At 39.5% G+C, this 15013-nt stretch overlaps 3 protein-coding genes across 6 annotated transcripts in view; all 3 read right to left on the minus strand.

Annotated features, from left to right (window-relative positions):
• Positions 1-978: 978 nt before the first annotated feature.
• Positions 979-2018, minus strand: LOC107754258 (claudin-4-like). Its single transcript, XM_016570636.1, has one exon. It carries the CDS (start codon positions 1928-1930, stop codon positions 1244-1246), a length of 687 nt encoding a protein of 228 aa, XP_016426122.1. The 5' UTR covers positions 1931-2018; the 3' UTR covers positions 979-1243.
• A 2486-nt stretch (positions 2019-4504) lies between these two features.
• Positions 4505-9138, minus strand: LOC107754281 (protein argonaute-4-like). Its single transcript, XM_016570674.1, has 4 exons — positions 9109-9138; positions 7982-8083; positions 7699-7898; positions 4505-7612 (listed from the first exon to the last, which is right to left on the minus strand). The coding sequence occupies exons 1-4, from the start codon at positions 9136-9138 to the stop codon at positions 7504-7506; spliced, it is 441 nt and encodes a 146-aa protein (XP_016426160.1). The 3' UTR covers positions 4505-7503.
• A 1643-nt stretch (positions 9139-10781) lies between these two features.
• LOC107754256 (protein argonaute-4-like) overlaps positions 10782-15013 on the minus strand; it is a 14504-nt gene continuing 10272 nt past the window's right edge. For 2 of the 4 annotated variants that reach the window (XM_016570634.1, XM_016570632.1), the window contains exons 11-13: positions 12950-13083; positions 12499-12683; positions 10782-11152 (exon numbers count right to left, since the gene is read on the minus strand). In XM_016570634.1, the coding sequence (XP_016426120.1) occupies positions 10854-11152; positions 12499-12683; positions 12950-13083 (618 nt within the window). In that variant the 3' untranslated portion in view covers positions 10782-10853. Of the gene's footprint in view, positions 11153-12498; positions 12684-12949; positions 13099-15013 lie in introns of all 4 variants that reach the window. The other 2 variants (XM_016570633.1, XM_016570631.1) reach the window with 1 other exon arrangement.

The raw sequence follows: 15013 nt of genomic DNA on the forward strand, positions 1-15013 counted from the left end.
CATACTATTGGACTAAAAAAAACAAAGTCTAATCAAAATGTGGTAAAAACTAATCTAAATATAGTACTCATCAATATTTGAATACCTGAATGAACACTTCATATGAGAAAATACAGTAAAAGGCAGAGAGAGTGACAAACAATAAGGCAAAGAAAATGTTTCTGAAAATCTTGGACCCACTGCAATACTACTAGAATATTACTACTCAAACTCTATGTTCCTAATTCTAGATACTAGACCAGGGGTGTCCAAACTCGGTCCTGGAGGGCCGGTGTCCTGAAGAGTTTAGCTCCAACCCCAATTAAACACACCTGAACCAGCTAATCCAGCTCTTATAGGCATACTAGAAACTTAAAGGCAGGTGTGTTGAGGCAAGTTGGAGCTAAACTCTGCAGGACACCAGCCCTCCAGGACCGAGTTTGGGCACCCCTGTACTCGACTGTCTTTAATTAAAGGTGCACTCAGTAAATTTTTCCACATTAAAACCCTTACCCCTGAAGAAATGAATAATACTTTTGACAAATGAAAAATAATGTACACTAAGACCTACTGAAGCAAGCTGAGATCACATGACCAGCTGTGCTTTACAATTCAGAGTTCGGTTAAAGCTTAAGTGTGTCATTCTTTCCAATGTTTGGGATGTGACTATCAATTTTTCAGTGGTAAATGGCAATCCTTATTTGTCCAATTCTGTTTTTGCTAGTGGTACAGAAACGACATACTTTAAAGCTACAAATTCAAAGGTGAAATGTGTCATTTCTGCTCCACTAGTGTCACCAAACAGAATTTCAAAAATAGAAACTGTTGTCAAACACTCCTGTTTACAAAGTAATAGTCCCACTCCAAACTCACAGCATTGGTTGTGCCACTGTTGCACTGAAAAATAGCAGATTGCACTTTGATTTTGGTGCCACTAGTGGTGCAGAAATGACACTTTAAAAAAATAAAGCTTTACAAACATAAAAATATATCCAAACCAAACAATATAACAGTAAGTACAATATGTATATTACAGACAACATAATGAAGGAGCCGTAGTCAACAGCATCAATGTGTCCGATGTATGAGCAATGAAAGAAAAGGAGCAGATAAATGGGACTTCAAATGGCAAACGTGGACATGATTGCCACAGTGACAATGACACAAAATGCATCTGTCCATTGAAACAAAAATTACTGAGTGCACATTTAATCATTATCCCTGTTTAGCCACACCTTCCCACATTTGCTTTCATTTATCTTTATCATACATACTCCTTAAGAGGCAGGGTACTGGTGGTGATTGACTTCGGCGGATCTGGAGCAGAAGGCCTTGAGTTTGCTAAACTACGACCTATGTACCCACGTCTGTACCCTCCTCTCTCGATGTGCGGACAGGTACTGCTCAGCACCGCCCCGCTGATCATAAGAATCACTGCTGCTGCCCATCCCAGGTAAATGGCCTGACCCAGCTCCTGCTTGTGCTGGAGGGGAACATTGGGGTTGTAGAAGTCCTGCACCACAGTGTTCGCTGTCCAGGAAACCGGCACTAAGACGCACAGGCCCGTCAGGATGAAGAGCACCCCACCGGACAGCGCTATGCCAGCCTTGGCATGGCGATCGTCCCTGGCACAGGTGGTGCACTTCATTCCACAGCAAGAAACGGTGCAGGACAACCAGCCCAAGAAGATAGCAATGCACATCAGTGCCCGTGCTGCCTGGATATCAGGTGGTAGAGCCAGCATGGAGTCGTAGGTCTTGCACTGCATATGGCCAGTGGTCTGGTAGATGCAGTTCATCCAGATCCCCTGCCAAACAATTTCGGAGGTCAAGATGTTGCTGCCTATGAAGGCCGTGACCTTCCACTGGGGCAGTGCAGTCACTGCTATAGCCATCACCCAGCCCGTCACAGCACAGGTGAAGCTGATCAGCTGCATACCTGTGTTCACCATCTCGCCACCCTCTGAGTACCACGCCTCCTCGGGCCACAACCTCGACGACACTTTTCCGTTTGCAAGTGGTCCAACTATAAATAATAGCTTCAGCCCTCCTTGCCTACAGAGGTCGACACGTTTGTCAATCCTTAGCAAGAAGTCTAGGTCAGTCCTTTGAAAGTTCCTTGCCAGACCTCTTGGTTTTGTCTTTTTTTTTTTTATTTCTCAAAGCAAGTTCAGGCGCATACTAGTCCGTTTTTTGGGCTCGTCATATTTGCAAATCCTCCGCAAAAAGTCTTGGTCAGTCCTCCTTAAAAAGATCCTTGCCAGACTTCTCAGTTTTGTCTTTCAAATTTCTTGGAACAAATTTTTGTTCAGCCGCATTCTAGTCCATCTTTTGGTTTCTCGGACAGTCGTGCTCACTTTCGCCTGGTCTTTCTTTGAAGTGATGAATAATTGAAGAACTGCTGGCACTTGTCTCAACTCACCCACATGGAATTGATTGAACTTCAGTAAGGGTACCACCATCACAGGCTACGTCCAGATGGTAGAAGTTGGTCTTGCACCACTGTAAAGTGGTGTGGACTTGTTGTCTTCTCGGTAAAGAAAGATCTACTCTTATTGCAGGGACATGTGTCTCTGTTGCCACCCAGTCCGGTGTTGCCTTACCCAAACAGGTCACACCAATTGAATTTGATACTGTGACATAGATGCAGTGGCTGTCAAAGATGCATTACTTCCAAGCACCCAACAAACGTCAAACAGAACCTAAACTAGAGTCTGAACGATGGCAAAGGCCTTCGTAAATTATCCACAATTAAAAAGAAAGGTTCTTCAGATGTGACACCTGTGCGAATAGATGCCAAAAGTAAAGACGTTGTCCTCTTTCAAGCTCTTTAGCTTAGGTGCTCTTATAGAGAAGAGGGTCGTATCGAGAGCAGACACAAAAAGAAGTGCTGTGCTTCAGGACACTTAGGCAAAGACAAAAGCAATGTCCTGTTCCCTGCAACAAAACCTTCACGGGGTGGCTGCTTGCTGTCAGAGTAGCGATCGCCTATTGGGCAGGCCAATAACCCTTACAGGTGTTGCAAGTATGCCAGTCTCATCCATCTTTAGAAACACTGTCGAGCAAAGCCACTCTCATCCTGAAAGGAAAGCAGCGGATGGCAGGATATAAAGGCAGACGGAGCAAGACAGAGGAGGGAAGGCGAGAGTGCGGTCTGCTAGCTGCAGATCAATGAACACAAAGACAATCTAGGGGCTGTCAACAATACGCCTCAAAACATTCAGCGCTTTTGAAGGGACACTGCAAAGAGTGCTTACCCTTTTCCTTTATGAGACTGTTTTGACAAAGAAATTGCTTTATAAGAGTGGGCTTGTAAGGGTGTTTGCTGTTGTGGGCAATTCTGAGGGTGACTGTGATGACTTAACACCAAAATCCTCACACTAGTATACCAGTCCATTTTTTGTGATGGAGAACATCAGTAATCTGCTTCCCATCAAAACTCTTCAGTATAACAGCATTTTAGGCAGAAGTGTGAATGTACATGGCTGTCAAGTTGTAAAGGGATATTTTACAAAGGTACAAATGATCTGATTACAGCAATATAAGGTTACCTTGCGAGGTGATTAAAGATGAATTGATCGTGTTGTTGTTGTTTTTTTGGGCAGACTTACTGTAACTTACATTTTAAAATATAATTATTTGATAAAGAGACTACTACCAAGTTGTTTCAAATGGCTTCATTGTTTTTATGTCGGTTTGCCCTTTTCCTTTGTCTCATCCTTCTCCATAACATGCAAACGTTAGTGTCTGAGGTGATGAATTAAATATTACAGCTACAAGATCTCTGGTTTAAGTTTCCTTTCTCTTGTGGCTGCCTCTCCTTGGCAACAGTGGTCATGACAACAGCATAGAACACAGGAAATGAGAGTGGGTACACAAACGAGAGAAAGAGCAGATGAATGAGTGATGGACCACAATGAAGCTCAAGTGTAATTCAACAATCATACAGCGTTTGAAACGGCAACCTGTATAATAAAAAAATGTGAACAGTAATATCAACAGCTGATCTTTAAGTATCCACAAGTAGTATACACTTCTCAAATGACTTTGGGGGAAAAAGAGAGTGAGAGACAAATCCTCATTTCAAGGTTCACGACTTTGTAGAACAAAAAAGGAGTTATTTGAAATGTCCAAGCTGCTCTTTATCATACAATGAAAATAAAGAGACCAAAGCTATTAAGTTTTTTTTTTTTTGGTAGGGTATTTAAAATGTTGACCAGTTCCATTAATATTTAACTGTACAAAATTCGTACATAAACATTCAGCAAAGAAAACCATTTAAGCTGGATAGTGCTGCATCACAACAGTGAGTGGTTTACCTTGTAAACCTAAGCAGGTGTTGCCATCTAGTGGCTTTAAATTCAATCTATTTTTAGAAAACAAAAAAATAAATAACATTTTAAACAATCAACCTTTAGATACAAATTATATGATTTAAATCAGTGATAACTATACAATAATTATGGACAAAAAAACAGATTTTGTAAGTAAGATAACTGAACTTTAAAAATGACAGGAGACCAAGGTGTGTGTTATAGGCATAAAATACCAATTTATTACTTTGCACAATAACACAAATATTCCCTGCAGGCTAAAAAAAAAAGGGGGGGGGGGATTTTTTTTTTTTTTAATGTCAAAGCAATACCGCAACTGATGGGGCACTCAAGATAGGAGAAGCTACAGGAGTCCTGAGCGTTCCCCAGCAGGTCAAAGAAAGTGCCCCTATTGCTATTGGACAAGTCACACAGCTCAGAACACGAGAATAGAACAGCACAAAAAAGCTACACACCAGTAAGAGAAACAAAAACTTAAATTACAATACACATTTTTCAAATAACAAAGCCATATATATCAAATAGGAATTTAAAAAAAATCATGCTCTCTTTAAAGGGGACAGAGAATGGGTTAAAAAAAAGTTAAGAGGTAATCCTTGTGTAGCAGACCCTTGGGGCCCACCACATGCAGAGAGGAAGTGCATGTGTGGAGGTGCCACCAGGGCGGCGCCACAGCACTGGAGAGCCCAAGAGCAGAAGGAACAAGACAGTGGGTAAAAGGGCTCCTCATCAGCATGAGGACGGAATGAAAGGTTGAGGAGGTCAGTCTTAGCGGCCCAGTGATTGAAGAAAGTACCTCGTTTGGGTTGGAGCTCCCAAAGACCAACATCCTCACCCCTTCAGCCCCCAAATCTGTCCCTCATCAGAGTTAGTGACATTTCTGGAGAAATTTTTAAAATCTTGTAAAAGAGACCGGACAACATCGCTACTCAAAACAGTCTCACTGTATTGATTTACGCATAAAAAAAAAAAACTTCTGCGCCATAATAAATATTTTGTAAGAGATTAGAACAATACTCTGGCATGCAGGCGAGCACAGTTTAAATTTGAAAAATTTCCACATAGCCTAAAGAGCTAGTCCACCATATGCACATTCCCACTGATTGATACAAGCAAAATAAGTACATAAACACAAATGGCAATAGGAATCCAACCAACAGCCACATTGACAAAAAGTATTACAGCTTTTAAATTGTTCTAGATTTTGGGTTATATTGCTTTGCAATGATATCATGTTAAAAACTGGAATTAAATGTCATGTAACAATTTAGTGAAAATGCCTAAAAAGGACACACACACACTACTCAAACGCGTTTTTCTCTGGAAGCTGTGACATCGAGTAAACTATTTAGCATTCGATGCTTAAATCCAACTTATTGCATGTGATGCCCTTGCCCAATTCCTGTTCTTCTTTCATGGGACCAGCGTCCACGCCAACGACAGGCTGGTGCTCAAACTCATTTATAGCAAACCTGCTGCTTTACGGATGGTTTATTACAAAAGGGTTTTTGCAGAGCGGCCACCCTGACGAGGCGTGCGCGCTGGAGACCCTTCAAACTGCACCGTCAGTGCCGTTCAGTCCAAAGGCAGTGCTTATGCTCGTGTGTCTTAATGTATGGTGTCCTATTTTTAGTATGCAAGAGAAAGTTCATTCAGATTTATATTATAGATTCAAGTTCATATACACACAGAAGTAATAAACAGACTAAGTGTAAAATTCATATAACTGCTGAACATTCCCCCAAAAAAGTTCTGATTTGTCACTCTACTTTCTTTCCATTAACTTGGTTCAGAAATGATCTAAAACTCAAACTTTGATCAGTTCAAACTTAAAAAAAAAAAAAAAAAAAGTTGACAAACCAAAGCATTTTGGGCCCTCATTACCATTACAACGCTACAAGAATTTAAGCTGTATAAAAAAAATTAAAAAAAAACCTCTCCATTTACAACCACAATGACTCCTGGATCAATTAATTATGCGACCGATTTGCAGACAACTGATCAATATCAACATTAAGAACGACAAGAACAACGATTATCTACTCTAACAAACTGTTAAAGTTTACCACAAAAAACATTTATATTAAACTCTTACAAATCTGATTTGAATCTTACGTATAAATGCATAAAAGAAGGGAGAGTGCTGTATGTTGCAAGCCTAGCCTATCAGACGGCGCGTTAGCGCTACGTCTGTAACTGTGCAATGGCCATACCTTTCAACCCTGTAAAATAAACATCCGAATAAGCCGCATGCGCTTCCAGTCTTGCCACAGGCAGAATGGCACCTGTACCAAGCCGTTTGCCCAGGTCCGACAACCCCAACACTCACAGAGGAGACTATGGGTAATGCTACTGCTACACAAAACCATCAGCTTATGAAAGCCTGTTAGATCAAGTTGAATATGCTTATAGAGCTGTAAATATTTATATATTTTTATATATCTATGTGTGTGTTAATATAAAAAAAAAATTTAAAAAAAGAGGCATTTACAGCAGTTTGCTCCTAGATTTCCCTTAACATTTCAGTGGCCTGCCATGAGACATAAACTCACATTCACACAAACACACACACACACACACACGAACGAATGCACGCACACCCACACAAGGGCACAAAATGGCAGCGGGTAATGGGTATGTATACCAAGGTCACCTCGTTTGTAAAAGACTGAGAGGAGAGAGTCCAAATACGACCATAAAAAGGAGAACAACAAATCCATCCAAGTCAACACAACCTCCCCCCATCCCCGACATGCAAGATCCATCCCACCCACCCCAAGACATGTGACAAGATTCAGCCAATGGTGGCTTGAGGTAAAAGTAGACAGAGTCCAGCTTAGCTGAGAGAGCCAGAGCTGCCCTGACCAATGGCGCAGGTTTGCTCACACTCAGTGTATATTACAAATTAAAAAGACATTCAAAATCAAAATAAGAAATGAAAAAGTTAAAAATGGCTCAATTTGATTTTTTTTCTCTCTGTGCATTGGAGGCCAAAAGCCTCTCAGTGCAGGACTGCTGGTAGAGGTTGGTTCTTCTGAGGCCGACCAATTTCGACTGGACTGACAGATGGCCCCCTGGCTTCAGAACTGCTTTGCTGCAGACGAAGACGCGATAGAGAGAAACGGGAAGATGAAGAGAGAGAGAGACAGATTGAAGAGGGAGTGTAGAAGTGCGTCTCCTGCTAGCTGACGTCAGGCGAAGTACATAGTGTGCTGGGTATCATAGTGAATCTGGACCGCCTTTGCCAGGGCCTGAGGGTCTCGGCCATTACTCTGTCCTGATACGTGACTGCCCTCAGCACTGCACGCAGAAAATGATACAGAAAGCATTAAAATCCATTCATTAACTTTACAAGAACGTCCCATTAATAATGATATGCTAATAACCTGTCATGGTCTTTGTCCACTAAGTGGTAACGGGCACGGAACGCCACAAGCCGGGCGTAGTAGGCTGGTGCGGGGATAGAGACGGAGCGGGTGCAGCGCACGTAGGTGTGGCAGAGCTGGTAAGTCAACAGTTGCAGTTCATCGGCTGTGAAACAGTTGTCATCCCACAAGACGTGATAGTGAGAGGGACGGCTTGTGCCCTGTGGGAAGGAAATGCAAATGTGTGAAATCTTGAATGGACAAATGGATAAATTAACAAATAAGCAACTGGGCTGTGACTCACCTGGATACCAGCATGGCTGCACAGGTAGAAGTCAAACTCTGAGGGGTGTGTAATGGTGCTGTCCACTGTAGTGCCTGCTGGGACATTGCCACTCTTCCCGACCTAAGTCAAAGAAATTTGTATACAAGAATTAGAAAAGAATGCATCATTCATGTTGATTTTAAGATTTACACAATGTTATCTGAACATGACAATAAAACAACAAGATTTTGTTGATGCTTTCTTTATATAACCGGTGCGTTTGCCCTAGGTTGTCCACCCACACTGAAATCTAAAATTTTTGCTTCATATACATATACTTTAAACGTTGAGCTAAAGTCTGGCTCTGCATGTCTACTACGCATTTTCTGACTATGAACCGCCCACTTAGACAGTCAGAAACAACAAACCAAATTTTTGTTTTTAACCAAAGACGAGGCAGTTTAAAGGTTGGAAAACAAGCAAAAACACTCTGAAGTCGTCTTAAACTGTTAAACAAAAACAGTACCTAAAAAATAAATAAAAATTTAAGATTAACATATGATTGAGAATGAAGAATCATACACTCTATACACACAATCATAATGTAATCATACACTACGGTTCAAAAGTGTGGCAGTAAGATTTCTTTTACTTAGTTCAAAAGATTTCCATTTCTAATAAATGCAGTTTCTGAAATGTTCTATTTAAATCTAAGATTTCTAAAAAAAAAATAAATAAATAAAAAAGTATTGCACTTGTCACAAAATATTAGACAGCTCAACTGTTTTCAACATTGATAATAAAAAATTGTTTGAGTAGCAAATCAGCATATTAGAATGATTTCTGAAGGATCATGTGACACTGGCTATGTTTACATGCACAACTTTTGCATCAATCGGAATGAGTTTCCCGCTGTTTGCGCATAACCATTCTCCTACACGGTTTCTTTATTTGTTTTAAACAGCAGATTTAATATTTATCCATTTCTGGTCATAATTTGGCAACAATGAGCACATAAACCACTGTGCCGTGCATCTTATATTTATCAAGCAGTAAAAACACTCCTCCCGCAGCCAAAATTAGTTGTCTGTGGATGAGAAAACAAAACAAGGACTGGTGGGACGCTGAGTGAAAGGAGTTTTTATAATAACGGGACACTCATTTACACATGAAGAACAGCTCGTTCTGTGCGTCATGTGTCATATGCTATTTCTGCATCATTGCACATGCTCAGTCCTTTCAGTTTTCAATCCGATCAAGTGTTTACATGCACTCTCAGTCATATTAGAAAAGGAATAAACCACCCCTTTCAATCCGATCAAAATTTCATTCAGATCGAACTCAATGGGATCGATTAAGGTGTTTACATGAAGGCTTTTCAGTCCGATTGAGCCATCAATCTGATTACTAACGGATTATTTGGGTGCATGTAAACGTAGCCACTGAAGACAGGAGTGCGGTAATTTTGTATTATATTACCTTTGCATCAAATTACAAAAAAAAATGGTTAACGCTAATGCGAGGGTGTTTCTTATACAGCATCTATGAGAGTGATGGTAAATTGGATGTTGTTCTCTCTACTGACTGTCGTTATCAGTCTCTCTATTTTTCTCCTTTTTTTGAAAGTCCTGAAAACACTATCATGGAGTTTTTCTTTTGCTATTTGAGCAAATGGAAATGCAAAAATATATATTTGTAGCAGTCTCCCATTTACTGCTATGAAGACTTCTGCTGCTGAGAAACCCGGAAATGTGAAAAAGGTCCATTGTTTGGGCCCAATAGACATTACAATATGAAATCACAATTGAGGGGGGAAAAATAATTTAATGTAATGTTTTTTGCAAATAACTAACGAAAGCTAAAATATAAAGGCCTTTCCACACTGAGTGCGAAAAAGCGAAACGAATATCGGACGCGATGACGCGCTGGAATAAAACAACAGATTCCTATGGATGCTTCCACATAGACCGCCGAAAATGCGAATGTTTCTTTTCAAACCAGTCCGATTCTTTTCAGTTTCGCAAAGCGAAAACACAGGCCGTCCAATAAGAGTTGAGCTAGGATCACGTGACCGGAGCAGCTGCTGTTGCACAAAAAGGCAAGAGTGGTTTCGAAAACCAGTTAAACTACTAACACAGAACAGAAGAAGAGAATCCCGAGAGAGAAGAGAGGGGATGGAGAAGAGAGTGGATGACGAGTTTGTTATTTTTGGTATCTGAGAACAGATTTATTCTCACATGTTCTTAATATAATTTCTATTAATTATCCACTGAATTATGTCATCATCGTTTATTCCACGTGCGCGAGTGTTATGAGTCAGAGCGCATTCACTCTAGATCTTCCATATTAATAAAATCGAGGGAAACATTTTTCTACACATGAAATATGAAAGCACGTAGACATGATTATGATGATATATTTTCTGTATGTGTTTTATATACAGCTCATGGTATTTTTATAACAAAAAAGGATGTTTATGACAATAAGCAGTGTGGCGTTATTAAACATACAAAGAGTGCATGTCTGCCCAGAATCAAAATCAAATATAGATCACAATCGGGAGTTATTACAAGCACTCGATGATGGTTTAAAGTGGGTTTTAAGCGAATACATTAATAATTACATAAATTTTCAAATGATGCTACAATTGATGCTAATTGTACTTCTATTTATATTTTACGAAGTTTTCTTGTAAGCATTATAGATAATTTGTGTTTCTGGCGTAAAGCCTAACTTTATTTAGCTACATTAATGTTAAATCCATATATGAGATACATATCTGAGGAAAAATGCATTGTTGGTCGGCGCCACCTAGCGTGCCGGTGTGAATTAGCAGAAGGCGAACAATCAATTCGTGTTCGGTGTGAAAGCACTGTTCGTCGGTGATTCGCCTCGCTTTTTCGCATCGCGCTCAGTGTGGAACGGCCTTAAGATGTATGTATGCATGTATGTGTGTGTGTGTGTGTGTGTGTGTTTGTATATTCACTTCAAATAATTTGGTACCAAATCTTTTCGTTTTCTTTTTTCTTTTCTTCTTTTCCAAATCCCACCTTTGATGTGGCACCAGCACATTGTTGATGCCTCCTAGTTTGGCGTTGATCTTCAGACAGAGATTGGACAGCGTCTGAGGGGACGTCTTCACCACATTCTTCACCTGAACACACTGAGTGGCCATTCCCAGCAGAGTATCTCCTACACGCTTCACTTCCGCTGGAGAGGCACAAAATCACTTTAGTATCACAGTAGGGCTGGGTGATATGGCCAAAAAAATTATCACAATAATTTTTTTCATACCAGTCGATATCAATAATTATCACGATACACTTCAAATCTTTATTACTTTCAAGTTTAAAGGCAGATTTTTGCTCCTAAGTGAAAGTTGTAGAAACCAGACATGACAGAACATGACAAACACTTTTTTGAATTCTTTACACTCTTCCAGTCATTTTTCCTTAAAATAAATATATTAATAGAAAAATGTATTTCTTAGTTTCTGCATGTTCTAATGAGGAGTGATATCGTTTCAAATCATGAAACAGGTTTGTGTTGCCTGACTTTGATGCTGTGTATCTTCAGCACAGTTTGCAGTGCAGGCTGCAATATTAATAATATTACATTTTTTGTCTCTTAGAAATGCACATTTGACAGTAACTTGAGTTGGCACTAGTAGCAGCTTGAGTTAGGATGCAGATGTCAATTTATTCATTATCAAAACAGTTCATTATCAAAAACAGTAAGGGGGTTTGAGGGGTTTTTGTTTGTTTGTTTTTTGAGATTAAAATTAACCATTGGTCTTCCATAATTGCATACATTTAGATCATGATAACCAGAGTTAAAACCAAACATATAGCATATAGCATGCTCAATACCATGTTAAAATGTAACTATATGGTTTCTAGGTATTTTTATGAAATAAATACATTGTGCACAAACGCTGTAGCTTAATCACAAAAAATACTGTAATTATATTCCATATAGATTTAATACACGTCTACATTAATAACATAATAAAATACCATATCCCACATTTCTTCCACAATACCACAGCACAGTTAGTGTTACTACAGTAAATCCATGGTAAATGATGGCAATTTATAGATTGAAAAGCCTTCTGACTGTATCATTGTGCACAGTGTTTCTCCTGTTTGTCAGCGCGGTTTCATCTGGCTTTAAACTAGTTTAAATCATGACTAAATGAGTGTTCTTTGCTGAATTCAAGCACTTCACACTGGATCTCAAAGCGCTGTTTAGTGTCACGTGAACGAGACTTCTCAGCGAGTAAACGCATCTGCTCTAGTGAGCTCGCATTGCGCTGCCATTTGAACTTTGAGCCGAGTGGATAAATGGTCCGTGTGGCACAGTTCAAATGAGCAGCGCTGTTTCGTTCCGCTTTTGGCACATAAATATTATATCGAGCATTTATCAAACTCTTGTTTTATCAAGGAAAATTAGAAAATCACGATAATTATCGTTATCGAATTATCGCCCAGCCCTATATCACAGTGTCAAATTCTCTGACATTTGTTGTGCTTCATCATTAGAGGAGCTCTCTTTACCATAGACTGGTGTTTTCCCAGGCAGAATGACCACAATGAGCTGTAGTCCCACATAAGACATCTTGAGATGCTTGAACATCGGCTCCACGCTGTCTGCTCCCTGGGCGTACTTGCAGAAGCAGGGCTGGCCTTGGATGGGCATCCCTGCGTCCTTGGAGATCTTGCGCAGCTGGTCAGTGAAACTCCTATATACACAAAGAAAAAAAACTTTAACCAGGACCATATCCTTGTCAAAACCTTGTCAAACCATAACAAATTTAAACCAAATTTTCCAACATCTTGAAAATGCATAAACATCATTCATTAAATTATCAAACACATAAAATATTGATTAACAAAAATGTGAAAGGTTTATAATAGGGTCTTCTAATTAAAATAATTTAATCATGCATCTTTTAGAGAAGACTAAGAGAGCCTACAGAAAAATTATAATTTATATTAAAAAAAATACTTGAGCAAATCTTCTCGGCATTGTTTCTGAGGGGCGAAGCAGGCTACGGCCCACACCTTGATCTCTATACCCGCATAAAACTGCTTTCCCCTCATGTCCCAGACACCCTGATTGGGTGTGGCCACAGTTTTGTTCTGGGGAGAGAGTCCCTACACTCTTAGTGAATCTCTCATTCTCATCACGAGATACACATTCTACCCAATACCCTCCACTGCCAACCCCATACCCACCAAAACCAACCCCACCCAACTCTAGCAGGCCTGGGCTAATAGCAGAAAGTAGACTGCAGAAAAGACCCACCGCCAACCTCCCCATTGGTTAAACACAGAATGTTTTAATATTTATTTTTAGAATTTAGTTTAAAAATGCAGTACAAATTAGCTGTAAAGGTTAAGCATGAAGCAAGTAAATTAATGCAATAACAAAAATCATTAATTCAAGGAGTATTACATCTGAAATATCAATACAGGTGTTATTTGAATTGAATACAAAAAAGAACTGCTCCAGTGTTCAGGGCGTATCAAATACTCTTAAAGGTCCACAATAACAATTTTACAATTAACTGTTTAAATACAATGAAAAAATACAATATTACATTTGATTAAATTTAATATAATATAATTTCATATGATATGATATAATATTATATGATAGGCCCTGAAGACTGGAGCATCTGAAAATACATTAAGAAAAAGCACTCATAACAAGCACACAAGCAAGATGTTAGAGATAATAGTAACTCAGAATTTTCAGTTGAGCTCATTAACAAAATAATTACAGTGATAATATTGACTGCTCTCATATTTAATACATAGTATAAGTCAGTGACAGCGAGTGAAATTTAGTAGCAAAGACACGAAGTTGCATCTCTTTACATACAACAGTTTCGCCAACTTAACCAAAACAACTGGTACTGTTTGCAAAGAGAGAGCAATCCCCCAAAGGGTTGTTATCTCACAGGAATGAAGATAAAACTCTACTGGTAGGTTAATTTTATACAAGGAAAAAAAAATCATAATTGTTAGATGAACAATGATGATACTTCTCTACACATGAGTAAGATCTATTTGTGGAAGTTAAAATGAGATGTTTATGTACAGTTGTAGTTTTAGCAATAGCATACAGTCTATAAAATGACTAAATGAGATGTGTAGAAGTTTACAGATGTAATTATGATCTAATTGCATTAGACTTGAGTTCCTCAAGATGAGTTCCTGAGATGTTAAAGGGGTCATGAACTGAGAAATCAAAATTCCATTGATCTTTTGATAGATAAGAGGTCATTGCACTATAAAAACATCCTGTAAGTTTCAGAACTCAAAACTTTCTTGTTAGTCTAAAAACAGCTTAAATTGAAGTCAATCTGCCAAAACGACAGGTTGTGGAATGTGCCGCTCTATGACGTAATAGTGTGGCTAAGCACCGCCTCCGCAGAAAAAGATCACCTACTTCTACATCACTGCCTGTTTAGCCCCATCCACCGATTCACGCATGCAGTGTAAATAATGAGAGTCAAATGCAGGTCTACGCAGAAACCAAATGATAAAGATGACTCAGAAGACAACAAGACGCTGTGCAGTGCCAAGTTATGGAAAAATATAGTCTTTGCATCTCCTTTCTTCTGATCCCAACATTAGGAAAGATTGGATAAACTTTATTTAATTAAATTCCAGACCACGTCAGTAAGAACTTGGTCGTTTGATCACTTCATTTTACCGCGGATTTGTTTACAAACAAGGCACAATTCGATGCAGGGTTTTCAGAAAGATTGAAACTAAGAGTGCTTTCACACATGGCCTGTTGTTTCGGAACCTGGCGCGTTTCCCCCCCCTAGCTCGGTTCGTTTGGGCATATGTGAACATGGCAATCGCGCCCGGATCCGCGCCAAAACAATCGGTCCGAGATCGCCTGAACGAGGTGGTCTCGGCTCGATTGAAAACGAACTCTGGAGCGGTTCGGTTGTAGTGAGAAAGCAATCCGATCCAACGGACCAACGAACCAGGCTATATCACAATTTATGATGGGTAATTACGTAAGTTCCGTGAAAAGCATTAGCTTTGTTGT

Source organism: Sinocyclocheilus rhinocerous, unplaced genomic scaffold (genome assembly GCF_001515625.1).
Source record: "Sinocyclocheilus rhinocerous isolate Xijiao unplaced genomic scaffold, SAMN03320098_v1.1 scaffold262, whole genome shotgun sequence".
In the NCBI taxonomy this organism is placed as follows: domain Eukaryota; kingdom Metazoa; phylum Chordata; class Actinopteri; order Cypriniformes; family Cyprinidae; genus Sinocyclocheilus; species Sinocyclocheilus rhinocerous.